Below are 18,444 nucleotides of genomic sequence, written 5' to 3' on the forward strand. Positions count from 1 at the left end.
TTGATGAGCCTCCTGCACAGAATTCATTATCTGCTTGTCTGTCTACTTGTAGGTTACTGGAAGGAAGTTGAAGCCTCACCCTGCGTGGCCGCAGACCCTACATGAGCGTCTCTTAGAGGGCATCAAACAGGAGAGGAAGCTACGGCCTGTTTCACCTGACGTGACCCGACGCAACCGCCTGGGTGAGCAGGACACGCTCGCACGCAGCTGGGACGCGGCTCGGCCGGTGTTACACAAAAGTTGACCCTCACTCCATTTCATTCCCACATATGACACATTATTATATTAGTGTCACAGATTAGAATTTGTATACCTGGTAGGTTCCTTGATCATTTGTGAGATTGAGGGCATCTAGTTTAGATTGTAGGATGGCCAGGGTGTTAAGCATATCCCAGTTTAGGTCACCTAGCAGTGTGAACACTGAAGATAGATGGGGGAAGAGGCAGGCAATCAATCAATTCACATATGGTTTCCAGAGCACAGGTGGGGGCTGTAACAAGTGGCAACAGTGAATTATTTCTAGAAAGGTAGATATTTAAAAGTAGAAGCTCGACTTGTTTGTGCACAGACCTGGATAGCATGACAGAACTCTGCAAGCATTCTCTGCAGTATATTGCAACTCCGGCCCCTTTGGCTGTTCTATCTTGTCGGAAAATGTTGTAGTTGGGGATGGAAATTTCAGGATTTTTGGTGGCCTTCCTAAGCCAGGATTCAGACACTGCTCGGACACCCGGGTTGGCAGAGTGTGCTAAAGCAGTGAATAAAACACACTTAGGCAGGAGGCTTCTGATGTTAACATGCATGAAACTAAGGCTTTTACGGTTATAGAAGTCAACAAATGAGAGCGCCTGGGGAATAGGTGTAGTACTGGTGGCTACAGGGCCTGGGTTAACCTCTACATCACCAGATGAGGAGAAGAGTACGGCTAAAGGCTAAAAGAACTGGTCGTTTTGTGCGTTCGGAGCAGAGTAAAAGTAGCAGATTTCTGGGCACGGAGGAATAGATTCAAGGCATCATGTACAGACATGGGTATGGTAGAATGTGAGTACAGTGGAGGTAAGCCTAGGCATTGAGTGACGATGAGAGGTTTTGTCTCTAGGGGCACCAGTTAAGCCAGGTGAAGTCACGGCATGTGTGGGGAGTGGAACAGAAGGGCTAGGTAAGGCATATTGAGCAGGGCTGGAGGCTCTACAGTGAAATACCACAAAATCACTAGCCAAAGTCGCAATAGACAAGGCATAATGACATTCGGGAGAGGCATGTGCAGCCGCTAGCAGTGAGTTAGTGATCATAGGGTCTAGTGAGTAGCAAGGTGAGTTGGAGGCACAGTGCAGGGCGATTCAGACAGCTAGCAGGCTCCCAGGCTAGCAGTGAGTTAGTGGAGCTAACATGATGCAGCCCAGACTCCCAGGCTAGCAGTGAGTTAGTGGAGCTAACATGATGCAGCCCAGACTCCCAGGCTAGCAGTGAGTTAGTGGAGCTAACATGATGCAGCCCAGGCTAGCAGTGAGTTAGTGGAGCTAACATGATGCAGCCCAGACTCTCAGGCTAGCAGTGAGTTAGTGGAGCTAACATGATGCAGCCCAGGCTAGCAGTGAGTTAGTGGAGCTAACATGATGCAGCCCAGACTCCCAGTGCAGGCTAGCAGTGAGTTAGTGGAGCTAACATGATGCAGCCCAGGCTAGCAGTGAGTTAGTGGAGCTAACATGATACAGCCCAGACTCCCAGTGCTGGCTAAGTGGAGCAGGCACACTTACGAACTCCAATTCAGTAAGTCCATGAAATTACTCTGACAATAACACCACCCATCTGATCATGTTCAAATCGACCAGGTTCAGACCCAAACACAGACGGACGTGCTTTAAAGTGTGTGGTGATGGATGGTGGGGTAATGGGGTGGGGTAATGGTTGGGTTCTACTAGGGTTTATATTATGGTGGGGTAGGGTTATATTATGATTAGGTATGGTTAGTGCAGTGCTGACTAAAGTGCTTCCTACAGGGGACAGATTACCCTGTAACACTAAAGGCTGCCTGCCTGGCCTGTCCGTCACCATGATTCACTATGGTATACAGTGCCTTGGGAAAGTATTCAGACCCTTTGACTTTTTCCACATTTTGTTACAACCTTTTTCTAAAATGGATTAAATTGTTTTTTCACTCATCAATCTCTATACACAATACCCCATAACGACAAAGCAAAAACTGAAATATTACATTTTCATATGTATTCAGACCCTTTACTCAGTACTTTGTTGAAGCACCTTTGACAGCGATTACAGCCTTGAGTCTTAAGTATGATGCTACAAGCTTGGCACACCTGTATTTGGAGTTTCTCCTTTTCTTCTCTGCAGATCCTCTCAAGCTCTGTCATGTTGTATAGGGAGTGTCGCTGCACAGCTATTTTCTGGTTTCTCCAGAGATATTTGATTGGGTTCAAGTCCGGGCTCTGGCTGGGCCACTCAAGCGCTCTGGAGCAGGTTTTCAGCAAGAATCTTTCAATACTTTGCTCCATCTTTCCCTCGATCCTGACTAGTCTCCCAGTCCCTGCCGCTGAAAAACATCCACACAGCATGACGCTGCCACCACCATGCTTCACCGTAGGGATGGTGCCAGGTTTCATCCAGCCGTGACTCTTGGCATTCAGGCCAAAGGGTTCAATCTTGGTTTCATCAGACCAGAGAATCTTGTCTCATGTTCTGAGAGTCTTTAGGTGCCTTTTGGCAAACTCCAAGAAGGTTGTCATGTGTCTTTTACTGAAGAGTGATTTTCATCTGGCCACTACCATAAAGCCGTGATTGGTGGAGAGCTGCAGAGATGGTTGTCCTTCTGGAAGTTTCTCCCATCTCCACAGAGGAACTCTAGAGCTCTGTCAGAGTGACCATCAGGTGATTGGTCACCTCCCTGACCAAGGCCCTTCTCCCAGATTGTTCAGTTTGGCCGGGCGGCCAGCTCTAGCAAGAGTCTTGGTTGTTCCAAACTTCTTCCGTTTAAGAATGATGGAGGCCACTGTGTTCTTGGGAACCTTCAATGTTGCAGACATTTTTTGGTGCCCAGATCTGTGCCTTGACACAATCCTGTCTTGGCGCTCTATAGACAATGGCTTGGTTTTTGCTCTGACATGCACTGTCAAAGGATGGCAACTGGATGCACCTGAGCTCAATTTCGACTCTCATAGCAAAGGGTCTGAATACTTATGTAAATAAGGTGTTTTTAAAAATAAAAACAATTATACATTTGCAAACATTTCTGAACATGTTTTCGCTTTGTCATTATGGGGTAGTGTGTTTTTTTAAAATATTGATGATGATTAGGGAGGAATACAGTGTTGATGATGAATGATGATGACAGGACCATATTGAAGATGTTCCCTCCTATAGGAGCAGACTAAAGACCTGACTGTAACACAGACTGATGATTAGGGAGGAATACAGTGATGATGATGATGATGACAGGACCATATTGAAGATGTTCCCTCCTATAGGAGCAGACTAAAGACCTGACTGTAACACAGACTGATGATTAGGGAGGAATACAGTGATGATGATGACAGGACCATATTGAAGATGTTCCCTCCTATAGGAGCAGACTAAAGACCTGACTGTAACACAGACTGATGATTAGGGAGGAATACAGTGATGATGATGATGATGATGACAGGACCATATTGATGATGTTCCCTCCTATAGGAGCAGACTAAATCATCAGCACCCCTCAAGATCTGAACCGCAGCTCTGGTATTATTACTGTTCTCACACCGTGTGTGTGTGTGTGTGTGTGTGTGTGTGTGTGATGAAGGACATAGTGTTGGACTTGAACGAGAGGAAATGTATGTCGGAATAATACCAAATTGTATCTTTAAAATCAACTGTCTTTGTGGACCAGTCCTCTTGGCCCTGGTCTATTTGTGCCTTTACTGACGGTAGCATCAATATTTAGGTAAGTTTTCCTTCTCACAGTAATAATTGATGTTGCCTCTAGAGGTAAACCAGTTTAACCCAATGAGTCCCATCGTAATGCTGGTGCCTTTTTTTAAACATTGTGTTTCTGTACTTACAGCGTTTTATACAATTCCACTAAGATGTATGGAATTTTTTAAAGAAGGTCAAAGATAATCTTGATTTAGAATTGTAGGACCCCTTGAAGTATTAAAAAATATATCCAGTATACATAATGATTTGATTAATGTGTTGTTGGCCTTGCTTGCTATTAGCCCGTACAAACGCCTTGAACAACAGAGATCCCCCCTGAAGTGTCTGTCAAATATCTGAGAGACATAAAGATCAGGAAACCATCTATTTATTTTTGTACATGCATTTAAACCCTTATGTTAGGCATTGAACCGTCTCCAGTACGAGTCAAACGTTTGGACAGACCTACTCAATGTTTTTTTTTTTTTTCTTTCTATTTTCCTGTCTCCCTGTGACTAATGTTCTCCTTTTCCTCTGTCCTCTGACTCCTCCCACAGACTTGTCCACTCCAGATGCCCCCAGGAAGCACGCCACCAGTACCCTGTCCTGTCCACCAGCTCCCGGGGTGGGAGGGGCTCTGCATCAGAGGAAGAGGCTCCTGAAGGCGCCCACACTGTCTGAACTGGAAAGCTCAGAGTCTGATGTGTGTGTGTGTGTTACACTTACACAAAAGCCTTTTTTTTTCTACAACGAGGAGTACAAGAACGATTTTTGACTTGCACACACAAACAAGTGTTTTTTGTCCTTTATCAGCCAATATCCAGAGTGTCTAGTTGGTGTTATCCAGAGTGTCTAGTTGGTGTTATCCAGAGTGTCTAGTTGGTGTTATCCAGAGTGTCTAGTTGGTGTTATCCAGAGTGTCTAGTTGGTGTTATCCAGAGTGTCTAGTTGGTGTTATCCAGAGTGTCTAGTTGGTGTTATCCAGAGTGTCTAGTTGGTGTTATCCAGAGTGTCTAGTTGGTGTTATCCAGAGTGTCTAGTTGGGTGTCCAGAGTGTCTAGTTGGTGTTGTCCAGAGTGTCTAGTTGGTGTTGTCCAGAGTGTCTAGTTGGTGTTGTCCAGAGTGTCTAGTTGGTGTTGTCCAGAGTGTCTAGTTGGTGTTGTCCAGAGTGTCTAGTTGGTGTTGTCCAGAGTGTCTAGTTGGTGTTGTCCAGAGTGTCTAGTTGGTGTTGTCCAGAGTGTCTAGTTGGTGTTGTCCAGAGTGTCTAGTTGGTGTTGTCCAGAGTGTCTAGTTGGTGTTGTCCAGAGTGTCTAGTTGGTGTCCAGAGTGTCTAGTTGGTGTTGTCCAGAGTGTCTAGTTGGTGTTGTCCAGAGTGTCTAGTTGGTGTTGTCCAGAGTGTCTAGTTGGTGTTGTCCAGAGTGTCTAGTTGGTGTCGTCCAGAGTGTCTAGTTGGTGTCGTCCAGAGTGTCTAGTTGGTGTCGTCCAGAGTGTCTAGTTGGTGTCGTCCAGAGTGTCTAGTTGGTGTCGTCCAGAGTGTCTAGTTGGTGTCGTCCAGAGTGTCTAGTTGGTGTCGCCCAGAGTGTCTAGTTGGTGTCGCCCAGAGTGTCTAGTTGGTGTGCCCAGAGTGTCTAGTTGGTGTTGCCCAGAGTGTCTAGTCGGTGTCGCCCAGAGTGTCTAGTGGTGTCGTCCAGAGTAGTTGGTGTCGTCCAGAGTGTCTGTCCAGAGTGTCTCGGTGTCGCCCAGAGTGTCTAGTCCAGAGTGTCTCGTTGGTGCCCAGAGTGTCTAGTTGGTGTCGCCCAGAGTGTCTCGTCGGTGTCGCCCAGAGTGTCTCGTTGGTGTCGTCCAGAGTGTCTGTCGCCCAGAGTGTCTAGTCGGTGTCGCCCAGAGTGTCTAGTCGGTGTCGCCCAGAGTGTCTAGTCGGTGTCAGAGTGTCTCGTTGGTGCCCAGAGTGTCTAGTCGGTGTCGCCCAGAGTGTCTAGTCGGTGTCGCCCAGAGTGTCTAGTCGGTGTCGCCCAGAGTGTGTCGCCCAGAGTGTCTAGTCGGTGTCGCCCAGAGTGTCTAGTCGGTGTCGCCCAGAGTGTCTCGCCCAGAGTGTCTCGTTGGTGTCGCCCAGAGTGTCTAGTTGGTGTCGCCCAGAGTGTCTAGTTGGTGTCGCCCAGAGTGTCTAGTTGGTGTCGCCCAGAGTGTCTAGTTGGTGTCGCCCAGAGTGTCTAGTTGGTGTCGCCCAGAGTGTCTAGTTGGTGTCGCCCAGAGTGTCTAGTTGGTGTCGCCCAGAGTGTCTAGTTGGTGTCGCCCAGAGTGTCTAGTTGGTGTCGCCCAGAGTGTCTCGTTGGTGTCGCCCAGAGTGTCTCGTTGGTGTCGCCCAGAGTGTCTCGTTGGTGTCGCCCAGAGTGTCTCGTTGGTGTCGCCCAGAGTGTCTCGTTGGTGTCGCCCAGAGTGTCTCGTTGGTGTCGCCCAGAGTGTCTCGTTGGTGTCGCCCAGAGTGTCTCGTTGGTGTCGCCCAGAGTGTCTCGTTGGTGTCGCCCGTCCAGAGTGTCTAGTTGGTGTCGCCCGTCCAGAGTGTCTGGTGGTGTCGCCCGTCCAGAGTGTCTAGTTGGTGTCGCCCGTCCAGAGTGTCTCGTTGGTGTCGCCCGTCCAGAGTGTCTCGTTGGTGTCGCCCAGAGTGAGGTGTCGCCCAGGTTAGTCTGGTGTCGCCCAGATGGTAGTCTGTCGCCCAGATCAGTATGGTGTCGCCCGCCCATCTCCTCATGCCCGCCCAGAGTGTCTCGCCCGTCCAGAGTGTCTCGTTGGTGTCGCCCAGAGTGTCCAGTTGGTCTCCATCAGTGGTGTCGCCCAGTCTCCTCATTAACAGGATGAGCCCAGTCACAGCTCTCCAGTTGGTCTCCATCAGTAATGTTTATCTCCTCATTAACAGGATGAGCCCAGTCACAGCTGTCTCCAGTTGGTCGCCCATCAGTGTCTGTGTATCTCCTCCATTAACAGGATGAGCCCAGTCACAGTGTCCTCCAGTTGGTCTCCATCAGTAATGTTGGTGTCTCCTCAGAGTTAACAGGGTGAGCCCAGTCACAGCCCTCCAGAGGCAGAAATTATCATGTTTGCTGAGGAGCAGGTTAGTCTCTTGTGTAATGGTAGTCTGTCTCCATCAGTATTGTGCATCTCCTCATTAACAGGATGAACCCAGTCACAGCTCCTCCAGTTGGTCTCCATCAGTAATGTTGGTCTCCTCATTAACAGGATGAACCCAGTCACAGCTCCTCCAGTTGGTCTCCATCAGTAATGTGTATCTCCTCATTAACAGGATGAACCCAGTCACAGCTCCTCCAGTTGGTCTCCATCAGTAATGTTGGTCTCCTCATTAACAGGATGAGCCCAGTCACAGCTCCTCCAGTTGGTCTCCATCAGTAATGTTGATCTCCTCATTAACAGGATGAGCCCAGTCACAGCTCCTCCAGTTGGTCAGCATCCGTGTTGGACACCTCGTCTCCTGAATCTGTCCTTGGGAAGAACGGTAAGATACTTTCGCTCTTTTTATTTTTTATATATCTCTTTTGTATTTATGAATTCATAGTTAACATTTTATAAACTGTTCCATATTCCACGAAAACATGCACATTATTGAATGGTAAAGTACATACTAGCTAGTACACTAGATCCGTCTACTCTTTGAAGGCTCCTGAGGTATAGAACACTACTTGTGCATCCCAAATGGCACCCTATTCACTAGATAAATGCCACAGAAGTGTGCACTAACAACCATTTGATGCTATAACAGCATTATAACACAGTCTTGTTATTTCCACCATTGGTGCAACTCTGAAAAAAGCAATGAAGATTATATTCATCTTGTCTATGCTTCCAGTATGAAGGAAAATAGTTTCGTGTTGCGTTAGAGTCATGACTGGGGGCATGCTAGCTGATAGCATAGACTTTGTCATTGTGCTAATGCTAGTTAGCATCTTCCTTTTAAACTGCATGCAGAGACATTTAAAATGGTGTCCACGAGTTCATCGGAGTCTAAGGACAGTACATAAAAGGCTTCATTGCCAGAATCCTGAAGTATCCTTTCAAACACGTTGTTTTCGAAGCTGTTGCCGCTTCAGACAGACAAGCAGTTCTGATGAGAATGGATGTGTTGTCCTCTGGGGGTGTGTTGTCCTCTGGGGGAGTGTTGTCCTCTGGGGGAGTGTTGTCCTCTGGGGGTGTGTTGTCCTCTGGGGGTGTGTTGTCCTCTGGGGGTGTGTTGTCCTCTGGGGGTGTGTGTTGTCCTCTGGGGGTGTGTGTTGTCCTCTGGGGGTGTGTGTTGTCCTCTGGGGGTGTGTTACTGTGTGTTGTCCTCTGGGGGTGTGTTGTCCTCTGGGGGTGTGTTGTCCTCTGGGGGTGTGTTACTGTGTGCTGTCCTCTGGGGGTGTGTTGTCCTCCTGGGGGTGTGTTGTCCTCCTGGGGGTGTGTTGTCCTCCTGGGGGTGTGTTGTCCTCCTGGGGGGTGTGTTGTCCTCCTGGGGGTGTGTGGTCCTCTGGGGGGGGGTGTGTTACTGTGTGTTGTCCTCTGGGGGTGTGTTGTCCTCTGGGGGTGTGTTACTATGTGTTGTCCTCTGGGGGTGTTACTGTGTGTGGTCCTCTGGGGGTGTGTTGTCCTCTGGGGGTGTGTTGTCCTCTGGGGGTGTGTTGTCCTCTGGGGGTGTGTTGTCCTCTGGGGGTGTGTTGTCCTCTGGGGGTGTGTTACTGTGTGTTGTCCTCTGGGGGTGTGTTGTCCTCTGGGGGTGTGTGGTCCTCTGGGGGTGTGTTGTCCTCTGGGGGTGTGTTACTGTGTGTTGTCCTCTGGGGGTGTGTGGTCCTCTGGGGGTGTGTTACTGTGTGTTGTCCTCTGGGGGTGTGTTGTCCTCTGGGGGTGTGTTGTCCTCTGGGGGTGTGTTGTCCTCTGGGGGTGTGTTGTCCTCTGGGGGTGTGTTGTCCTCTGGGGTGTGTTGTCCTCTGGGGGTGTGTTGTCCTCTGGGGGTGTGTTACTGTGTGTTGTCCTCTGGGGGTGTGTTGTCCTCTGGGGGTGTGTGGTCCTCTGGGGGTGTGTTACTGGGTGTTGTCCTCTGGGGGTGTGTTGTCCTCTGGGGGTGTGTTGTCCTCTGGGGATGTGTGTTGTCCTCTGGGGGTGTGTTACTGTGTGTTGTCCTCTGGGGGTGTGTTGTCCTCTGTGGGTGTGTGGTCCTCTGGGGGTGTGTTACTGTGTGTTGTCCTCTGGGGTGTGTTGTCCTCTGGGGGTGTGTTGTCCTCTGGGGGTGTGTTGTCCTCTGGGGATGTGTTGTCCTCTGGGGTGTGTTGTCCTCTGGGGATGTGTGGTCCTCTGGGGGTGTGTTGTCCTCTGGGGGTGTGTTGTCCTCTGGGGTGTGTTGTCCTCTGGGGGTGTGTTGTCCTCTGGGGGTGTGTTGTCCTCTGGGGAGTGTTGTCCTCTGGGGAGTGTTGTCCTCTGGGGGAGTGTTGTCCTCTGGGGGAGTGTTGTCCTCTGGGGATGTGTTACTGTGTGTTGTCCTCTGGGGTGTGTTGTCCTCTGGGGGTGTGTTGTCCTCTGGGGGAGTGTTGTCCTCTGGGGGAGTGTTGTCCTCTGGGGGAGTGTTGTCCTCTGGGGATGTGTTACTGTGTGTTGTCCTCTGGGGGTGTGTGGTCCTCTGGGGGTGTGTGGTCCTCTGGGGGTGTGTGGTCCCCTGGGGGTGTGTGGTCCCCTGGGGGTGTGTTGTCCTCTGGGGGTGTTTTACTATGTGTTGTCCTCTGGGGGTGTGTTGTCCTCTGGGGGTGTGTTGTCCTCTGGGGGAGTGTTGTCCTCTGGGGGAGTGTTGTCCTCTGGGGGTGTGTTGTCCTCTGGGGGTGTGTTACTGTGTGTTGTCCTCTGGGGGTGTGTTACTGTGTGTTGTCCTCTGGGGGTGTGTTGTCCTCTGGGGGTGTGTTGTCCTCTGGGGGTGTGTTGTCCTCTGGGGGTGTGTTACTGTGTGTTGTCCTCTGGGGATGTGTTACTGTGTGTTGTCCTCTGGGGATGTGTTACTGTGTGTTGTCCTCTGGGGTGTGTTGTCCTCTGGGGGTGTGTTACTGTGTGTTGTCCTCTGGGGGTGTGTTGTCCTCTGGGGGTGTGTTACTGTGTGTTTTCCTCTGGGGGTGTGTTGTCCTCTGGGGGAGTGTTACTATGTGTGTTGTCCTCTGGGGGTGTGTTACTGTGTGTTGTCCTCTGGGGGTGTGTTACTGTGTGTTGTCCTCTGGGGGTGTGTGGTCCTCTGGGGGTGTGTGGTCCTCTGGGTGGTGTGTCCTCTGGGGGGTCCTCTGGGGGTGTGTTGTCCTCTGGGGGTGTGTTACTGTGTGTTGTCCTCTGGGGGGGTGTGTTGTCCTCTGGGGATGTGTTGTCCTCTGGGGATGTGTTGTCCTCTGGGGGTGTGTTGTCCTCTGGGGTGTGTTACTGTGTGTTGTCCTCTGGGGGTGTGTTGTCCTCTGGGGTGTGTTGTCCTCTGGGGGTGTGTTACTGTGTGTTGTCCTCTGGGGTGTGTTACTGTGTGTTGTCCTCTGGGGGTGTGTGTGTTGTCCTCTGGGGAGTGTTACTGTGTGTTGTCCTCTGGGGGTGTGTTACAGTGTGTCCTCTGTGTGTCCTCTGGGGGTGTGTGTCCTCTGGGGTGTGTTGTCCTCTGGGGGTGTGTTGTCCTCTGGGGGTGTGTTACTGTGTGTTGTCCTCTGGGGGTGTGTTGTCCTCTGGGGTGTGTTACTGTGTGTTGTCCTCTGGGGTGTGTTGTCCTCTGGGGATGTGTTGTCCTCTGGGGATGTGTTGTCCTCTGGGGTGTGTTGTCCTCTGATGTGTTGTCCTCTGGGGATGTGTTACTGTGTTGGAAGTGGTGTGTTACTGTGTGTTGTCCTCTGGGGGTGTGTTGTCCTCTGGTGTTGTTACTGTGTGTTGTCCTCTGGGGGTGTGTTACTGTGTGTTGTCCTCTGGGGGTGTGTTGTCCTCTGGGGGTGTGTGGTCCTCTGGGGAAGTGTTACTGTGTGTTGTCCTCAAGAGGGGTGTGTTGTCCTCTGGGGGTGTGTTACTGTGTGTCTGTCCTCTGGGGGTGTGTTGTCCTCTGTGTTACTGTGTGTTGTCCTCTGGGGGTGTGTTACTGTGTGTTGTCCTCTGGGGGAGTGTTACTAGTGTGTTGTCCTCTGGGGGAGTGTTACTTTAGTGTGTTGTCCTCTGGGAGTGTTAGAGTGTGTTGTCCTCTGGGGGTGTGTTGTCCTCTGGGGTGTGTTGTCCTCTGGGGGTGTGCCTACTGTGTGTTGTCCTCTGGGGGTGTGTTACTGTGTGTTGTCCTCTGGGACCCTGTGTTACTGTGTGTGTTGTCCTCTGGGGTGTGTGGTCCAGGGTGTGTTGTCCTCTGGTCTGGGGGTGTGTGGTCCTCTGGGGGTCCTGTATGTCCCTGGAAGTGTGTGGTCCTCTGGGGTGTGTTGTCCTCTGGGGTGTGTTACTGTGTGTTGTCCTCTGGTCAAACCACTACTAGTGTGTTGTCCTCTGGGGAGTGTTTAGTCCTGTATGTCCTCTGGGGAGTGTGTTGTCCTCTGGGCCCTGTGTTGTCCTACTTTAGTGTGTATGTCCTCTGGGGGTACTTTGTCCTCTGGGGGTGTGTTACTTTGTCCTGTTTGGGCCCTGGTCAAATGTGTGGTCCTCTGGGGTGTGTGTGGTCCTCTGGGGGTGTGTGTGGTCCTCTGGGGGTGTGTTGTCTTATGGGCCCTCAAATGGCGTGTGGTAGTCTGGGGGTGTGTTGTGGGCCCTGGTCAAATGTAGGGCACTACTTTAGTCTTGAAGCCCTGTGATTATTCAAAGGTAGTGGACTATTTAGTCCTGTATGTGGCTGGTCAAATGTCCCTACTTTAGTCCTGTATGAAGGTGGAGTCAAATGAGGCAACAGAACCCAGGAGGCCCTGGAGAAATTACACTACGTAGTCCTGTATGGGCCCTGTCAAACTGCAAAATGTACCATCTCCACGTGCAGAAGGGTTCTTGTACCAAATCCAAGAGTTTGGGGCATGTTCAAAACATGTGCAATAAAGTAGCAGGAGTGATGCTGCACTACTTTAGTCCTGTATGGGCCCTGGTCAAATGTAGGGCACTACTTTAGTCCTGTATGGGCCCTGGTCAAATGTAGGGCACTACTTTAGTCCTGTATGGGCCCTGGTCAAATGTAGGGCACTACTTTAGTCCTGTATGGGCCCTGGTCAAATGTAGGGCACTACTTTAGTCCTGTATGGGCCCTGGTCAAATGTAGGGCACTACTTTAGTCCTGTATGGGCCCTGGTCAAATGTAGGGCACTACTTTAGTCCTGTATGGGCCCTGGTCAAATGTAGGGCACTACTTTAGTCCTGTATGGGCCCTGGTCAAATGTAGGGCACTACTTTAGTCCTGTATGGGCCCTGGTCAAATGTAGGGCACTACTTTAGTCCTGTATGGGCCCTGGTCAAATGTAGGGCACTACTTTAGTCCTCTTGGCCCTGGTCAAATGTAGGGTACCACTTTAGTCCTGTATGGGGCCCTGGTCAAATGTAGGGCACGACTTTAGTCCTGTATGGGCCCTGGTCAAATGTAGGGCACTACTTTAGTCCTGTATGGGCCCTGGTCAAATGTAGGGCACTACTTTAGTCCTGTATGGGCCCTGGTCAAATGTAGGGCACTACTTTAGTCCTGTATGGGCCCTGGTCAAATGTAGGGCACGACTTTAGTCCTGTATGGGGCCCTGGTCAAATGTAGGGCACGACTTTAGTCCTGTATGGGGCCCTGGTCAAATGTAGGGCACGACTTTAGTCCTGTATGGGGCCCTGGTCAAATGTAGGGCACTACTTTAGTCCTCTATGGGCCCTGGTCAAATGTAGGGCACTACATTTAGTCCTGTATGGGCCCTGGTCAAATGTAGGGCACTACTTTAGTCCTCCAGGCCCTGGTCAAATGTAGGGCACTACTTTAGTCCTGTATGGGCCCTGGTCAAATGTAGGGCACTACTTTAGTCCTGTATGGGCCCTGGTCAAATGTAGTGGCACTACTTTAGTCCTGTATGGGCCCTGGTCAAATATAGTGGCACTACTTTAGTCCTCTTGCCCTGGTCAAATGTAGTGGCACTACTTTAGTCCTGTATGTGCCCTGGTCAAATGTAGGGCACTACTTTAGTCCTGTGTGGCCCTGGTCAAATGTAGGGCACTACTTTAGTCCTGTATAGTGGGCCTACTGGTCAAATGTGGGCACGACACTACTCAAACTGCCTTTCTCAACTCAAGCTGGGCCTCCTTCCTCCTGAACTCTAATCTCACTGTTCTCATCTCTCCCCTCCAGCACCCCTAGGTTCCGTATATAGTCCATCACCACTGACTCCCCCAGCCTGGACAGTCACCCTCCCTCAGATGGGGCATACACACTCACCACCAGTGAGAATAGAGCCCCACTACCATGGCATTAGTGTACACTACTTCACAGCCCCCACCAGACAGAGCTCCAAGTCTCTGGTATGTCACTATTGTGTGCTGCATGGTATTAGTGTACACTACTTCACTACTGTGTGCTGCATGGTATTATAGTGGACACTACTTCACTACTGTGTGCTGCATGGTATTATAGTGGACACTACTTCACTACTGTGTGCTGCGTGGTATTATAGTGGACACTACTTCACTACTGTGTGCTGCATGGTATTATAGTGGACACTACTTCACTACTGTGTGCTGCATGGTATTATAGTGGACACTACTTCACTACTGTGTGCTGCATGGTATTATAGTGGACACTACTTCACTACTGTGTGCTGCATGGTATTAGTGTACACTACTTCACTACTGTGTGCTGCATGGTATTATAGTGGACACTACTTCACTACTGTGTGCTGCATGGTATTATAGTGGACACTACTTCACTACTGTGTGCTGCATGGTATTATAGTGGACACTGTGTGCTACGTGGTATTATAGTTCACTACTGTGTGCTGCATGGTATTATAGTGGACACTACTTCACTACTGTGATAGAGGCGACTTCACTACTGGCATGGCTGTACACTACTTCAAAGATTATAAAACATATCTGACACTACTTCACTACTGTGTGCCAATACTAAATAGTGGACAAACTATATTATAGTGTAAAAGAACTACGTGGTATTATAGACACTGGACAGAGTGACACTACTTCACTACTGTGTGCTGCATGGTATTAAGACCAGCATGCCTGGTAATATAGTCTACTGTGTGCTGCATGGTATTATAGTGGACTTTACTACTTGACTGCTGAGACTGGCAGTATTATAGGAACTCTGCACTACTTGAAGACCAGCATCCTGGACACTACTTCACTGTGTGACGCTGGTATTATAGACTGGACAGAGTGACTTCACTACTGTGTGCTGCTAGAAGACACAGCATCCTGGAGTCTCCTACTTCACTGAAAAAAACATATCTGACTTGGCCAATAAAAAATAAAATATTAAGATGTGTAAAAGAACACAGACACTGGACAGAGGAACTCTGCCTAGAAGACCAGCATCCTGGAGTCTCCTCTTCACTGTTGACGCTGAGACTGGACAGAGGAACTCTGCCTAGAAGACCAGCATCCTGGAGTCTCCTCTTCACTGTTGACGCTGAGACTGGACAGAGGAACTCTGCCTAGAAGACCAGCATCCTGGAGTCTCCTCTTCACTGTTGACGCTGAGACTGGACAGAGGAACTCTGCCTAGAAGACCAGCATCCTGGAGTCTCCTCTTCACTGTTGACGCTGAGACTGGACAGAGGAAGTCTGCCTAGAAGACCAGCATCCTGGAGTCTCCTCTTCACTGTTGACGCTGAGACTGGACAGAGGAACTCTGCCTAGAAGACCAGCATCCTGGAGTCTCCTCTTCACTGTTGACGCTGAGACTGGACAGAGGAACTCTGCCTAGAAGACCAGCATCCTGGAGTCACCTCTTCACTGTTGACGCTGAGACTGGACAGAGGAACTCTGCCTAGAAGACCAGCATCCTGGAGTCACCTCTTTACTGTTAATGCTGAGACTGGACAGAGGAACTCTGCCTAGAAGACCAGCATCCTGGAGTCACCTCTTCACTGTTGACGATGACACTGGTGTTTTGCTGGTACTATTTAATGAAGCTGCTAGTTGAGTACTTTGTCATCTTCAGAGGCAGATGTAATGATAGAATGGTGTTCTGGAGGAGTCTGTAGTGGTCCCGCCGGTAATACTGGGGAGTCGGTAGTGGTCCCGCCGGTAATACTGGGCTGTTCTATTTCCTGTCAGGTGGAAAACCCCGCCCCCAGCAGTGGTGCTAAGGTGGTACGTCATGGATGTGTTATTCCACTCTAACTATGGATGCGTTCCAGGTCGTCACCACATTGATGTAGAATATAACAATATTCAGAGATTATTGGACCCCAGACTGCAAAAATGACGACCTGGAACGCACCCAATTACATCATCAATGATCACCTAATACAACTTTTAGTCTTAAAACTACCACTGTTTGGGAACACATTTTAGACTTTGTACACCAACTGACTACATGACTCACTTGGTGTTAAGATGTCCTCAGACCTGCTGTGTTGTTCACTTCTGTTTGTCATCAGTCTGGGCATGCTCTGTGTGCTCCCTGGGAGTAATGTCCTGGTGGGGGTTTAACAACACAACGTTGGGGGGTGTTATTTCAGGAGGACTTCTGCTACCCTGTAGAGTGTCTGGCTCTAACAGTAGAAGAGGTGATGCACATCAGACAGGTTCTGGTCAAAGCTGAGCTGGAGAAGTTCCAACAGTACAAAGACGTTTACAACGAACTGAGGAAAGGAAAGGTGAGAGCTGAGCCTGTCTAGATACTGTACTAGCGGGGCTGGGCCTGTCTAGATACTGTACTAGTGGGGCTGGGCCTGTCTAGATACTGTACTAGTGGGGCTGGGCCTGTCTAGATACTGTACTAGTGGGGCTGGGCCTGTCTAGATACTGTACTAGTGGGGCTGGGCCTGTCTAGATACTGTACTAGTGGGGCTGGGTCTGTCTAGATACTGTACTAGTGGGGCTGGGCCTGTCTAGATACTGTACTAGTGGGGCTGGGCCTGTCTAGATACTGTACTAGTGGGGCTGTCTAGATACTGTACTAGTGGGGCTGGGCTGTCTAGATACTGTACTAGTGGGCTGGGTACTGTCTAGATACTGTACTAGTAGCTGGGCCTGTCTAGATACTGTACTAGCGGGGTGGGCCTGTCTAGATACTCTACCAGTGGGTACTAGTGGGCCTGTCTAGATACTGTACTACCAGTGGGGCTGGGCCTGTCTAGACACTGTACTAGTGGGGCTAAACCTGGGCCTGTCTAGATACTGTACTAGTGGGCCTGTCTAAACCTGGGCCTGTCTAGATACTGTACTAGTGGGGCTAAACTGTACTGGGCCTGTCTAGATACTGTACTAGTGGGCCTGTCTAGATACTGTACTAGTGGGCCTGTCTAGATACTGTACTAGTGGGGCTGGGCCTGTCTAGATACTGGGCTGTCTAGATACTGTGGGCCTGTCTAGATACTGTACTAGTGGGCCTGTCTAGATACTGTACTAGTGGGCCTGGGCCTGTCTAGATACTGTACTAGTGGGCCTGTCTAGATACTGTACTAGTGGGCCTGTCTAGATACTGTACTAGTGGGCCTGTCTAGATACTGTACTAGTGGGCCTGTCTAGATACTGTACTAGTGGGCCTGTCTAGATACTGTACTAGTGGGCCTGTCTAGATACTGTACTAGTGGGCCTGTCTAGATACTGTACTAGTGGGCCTGTCTAGATACTGTACTAGTGGGCCTGTCTAGATACTGTACTAGTGGGCCTGTCTAGATACTGTACTAGTGGGCCTGTCTAGATACTGTACTAGCGGGCCTGTCTAGATACTGTACTAGTGGGCCTGTCTAGATACTGTACTAGCGGGGCTGGGCCTGTCTAGATACTCTACCAGCTAGTGGGTGGGCCCTAGCTGTACTAGTGGGCCTGTCTAGACACTGTACTAGCTGAGGGGTACTAGTGGGGCTGGCCTGTCTAGCCTGTCTAGACACTGTACTAGTGGGCCTGTCTAGACACTGTACCAGCTAGTGGGCCTGTCTAGACACTGTACCAGCGGGGCTGGGCCTGTCTAGACACTGTACTAGCGGGGCTGGGCCTGTCTAGACACTGTACTAGTGGGGCTGGGCCTGTCTAGACACTGTACTAGTGGGGCTGGGCCTGTCTAGACACTGTACTAGTGGGGCTGAGCCTGTCTAGACACTGTACTAGTGGGGCTGAGCCTGTCTAGACACTGTACTAGTGGGGCTGGGCCTGTCTAGACACTGTACCAGTACTAGTGGGCTGGGCCTGTCTAGACACTGTACTAGTGGGGCTGGGCCTGTCTAGACACTGTACCAGCGGGGCTGGGCCTGTCTAGACACTGTACCAGCGGGGCTGGGCCTGTCTAGACACTCTGCCAGGACTAAACCGTTCTCCTCCTCTCCTGTAGCTGTGCCTCTGCCTCGGACTAAAAGGTTCTGTTCTTCAACCGGTCCTACACCTGCCAATTCTGCAAAAGGTACATTTATAGTACAGTGTTTATAGTACAGTGTTTATAGTACAGTGTTTATAGTACAGTACATTTTCCAATCGTTCAGTTCTGAACAGAATGTAATTGTTTTTGGTTCCGACCTGCAAAATAAAGTTCTGAACCGATTTGTTTACTTTCTCTTCTGTTTTATGCCTCTGAAATGATTCATTTTTTTATTCATTAGCTTGACATTAAATTACTTCACCAATCAGTGCAGATAGAGCAGCTTGCTATAGTTGTTTTGGTCTATGCATATTTATATGTACATATTCTTATTAATTCCTTTACACGTGTGTGTGTGTGTGTGTGTGTGGTAGTTGTGAAATTGTTAGATTACTTGTTGGTTATTACTACATTGTCGGAACTAGAAGCACATGCATTTCGCTACACTCGCATTAACATCTGCTAAACATGTGTGTGACCAATAACATTTGATTTTGCAGATGATAGTGCATGGATACTCTATAGTTAGGTTAGTTAGTAGGCTATAGTTATTTACATGTGCAATGGACAGACAAGTGTAAGGCGTGAGATGCAACTGAAATTTTGTTGGTGTGAGAGAGCGAAAGAGGTAAGGAGGAGGCGTGACTTGAAATGCTGGGAATCTTGTTATGACATGCATTCTCTGCCCACAGAATTAAACGGAGGAGCGGCTTCCATTTTTTTATTATTTATTTCACCTTTTATTTAACCAGGGGCCAGTTGAGAGCAAGTTCTCATTTACAACTGTGAACTGGCCAAGATAAAGCAAAGCAGTGCGACACAGTTAAAGTTCCTCAATGGAGAAGCTTTTGTAGTAAGGGCTTTACTTAGGCGCCTTGTGTTTTTTGTGGGATGCCAGGGGGAAAAAATGTCCTGAAGGTAAATTAATGTTATTAACTGGTTCCCGTGCTTTTAAAACAACTGTTCTGTTCGGAGCAGTATAGATCACTTTCGTTCCTGGTTCTCTTTCTGTTCCTCAAAACTGTAAA

General features: G+C 49.5%; 1 protein-coding gene and 1 long non-coding RNA gene across 2 annotated transcripts in view; both read left to right on the forward strand.

Annotated features, from left to right (window-relative positions):
• LOC127909593 (protein spire homolog 1-like) overlaps positions 1 to 7,773 on the forward strand; it is a 53,166-nt gene extending 45,393 nt beyond the window's left edge. The window contains exons 8-11 of the mRNA XM_052471748.1: positions 53 to 182; positions 4,467 to 4,612; positions 7,336 to 7,417; positions 7,769 to 7,773. Coding sequence (XP_052327708.1) covers positions 53 to 182; positions 4,467 to 4,612; positions 7,336 to 7,417; positions 7,769 to 7,773 — 363 coding nt within the window. The remainder of the gene's footprint in view (positions 1 to 52; positions 183 to 4,466; positions 4,613 to 7,335; positions 7,418 to 7,768) is intronic.
• Positions 7,774 to 13,361: 5,588 nt separating this feature from the next.
• Positions 13,362 to 15,719, forward strand: LOC127909098 (uncharacterized). The gene is made up of 3 exons (XR_008069615.1): positions 13,362 to 13,398; positions 15,172 to 15,207; positions 15,579 to 15,719. It is a non-coding gene; the product is annotated as an uncharacterized LOC127909098 (long non-coding RNA).
• The last annotated feature ends 2,725 nt before the right edge of the window (positions 15,720 to 18,444 follow it).

This window comes from Oncorhynchus keta, chromosome 19 (genome assembly GCF_023373465.1).
Source record: "Oncorhynchus keta strain PuntledgeMale-10-30-2019 chromosome 19, Oket_V2, whole genome shotgun sequence".
In the NCBI taxonomy this organism is placed as follows: domain Eukaryota; kingdom Metazoa; phylum Chordata; class Actinopteri; order Salmoniformes; family Salmonidae; genus Oncorhynchus; species Oncorhynchus keta.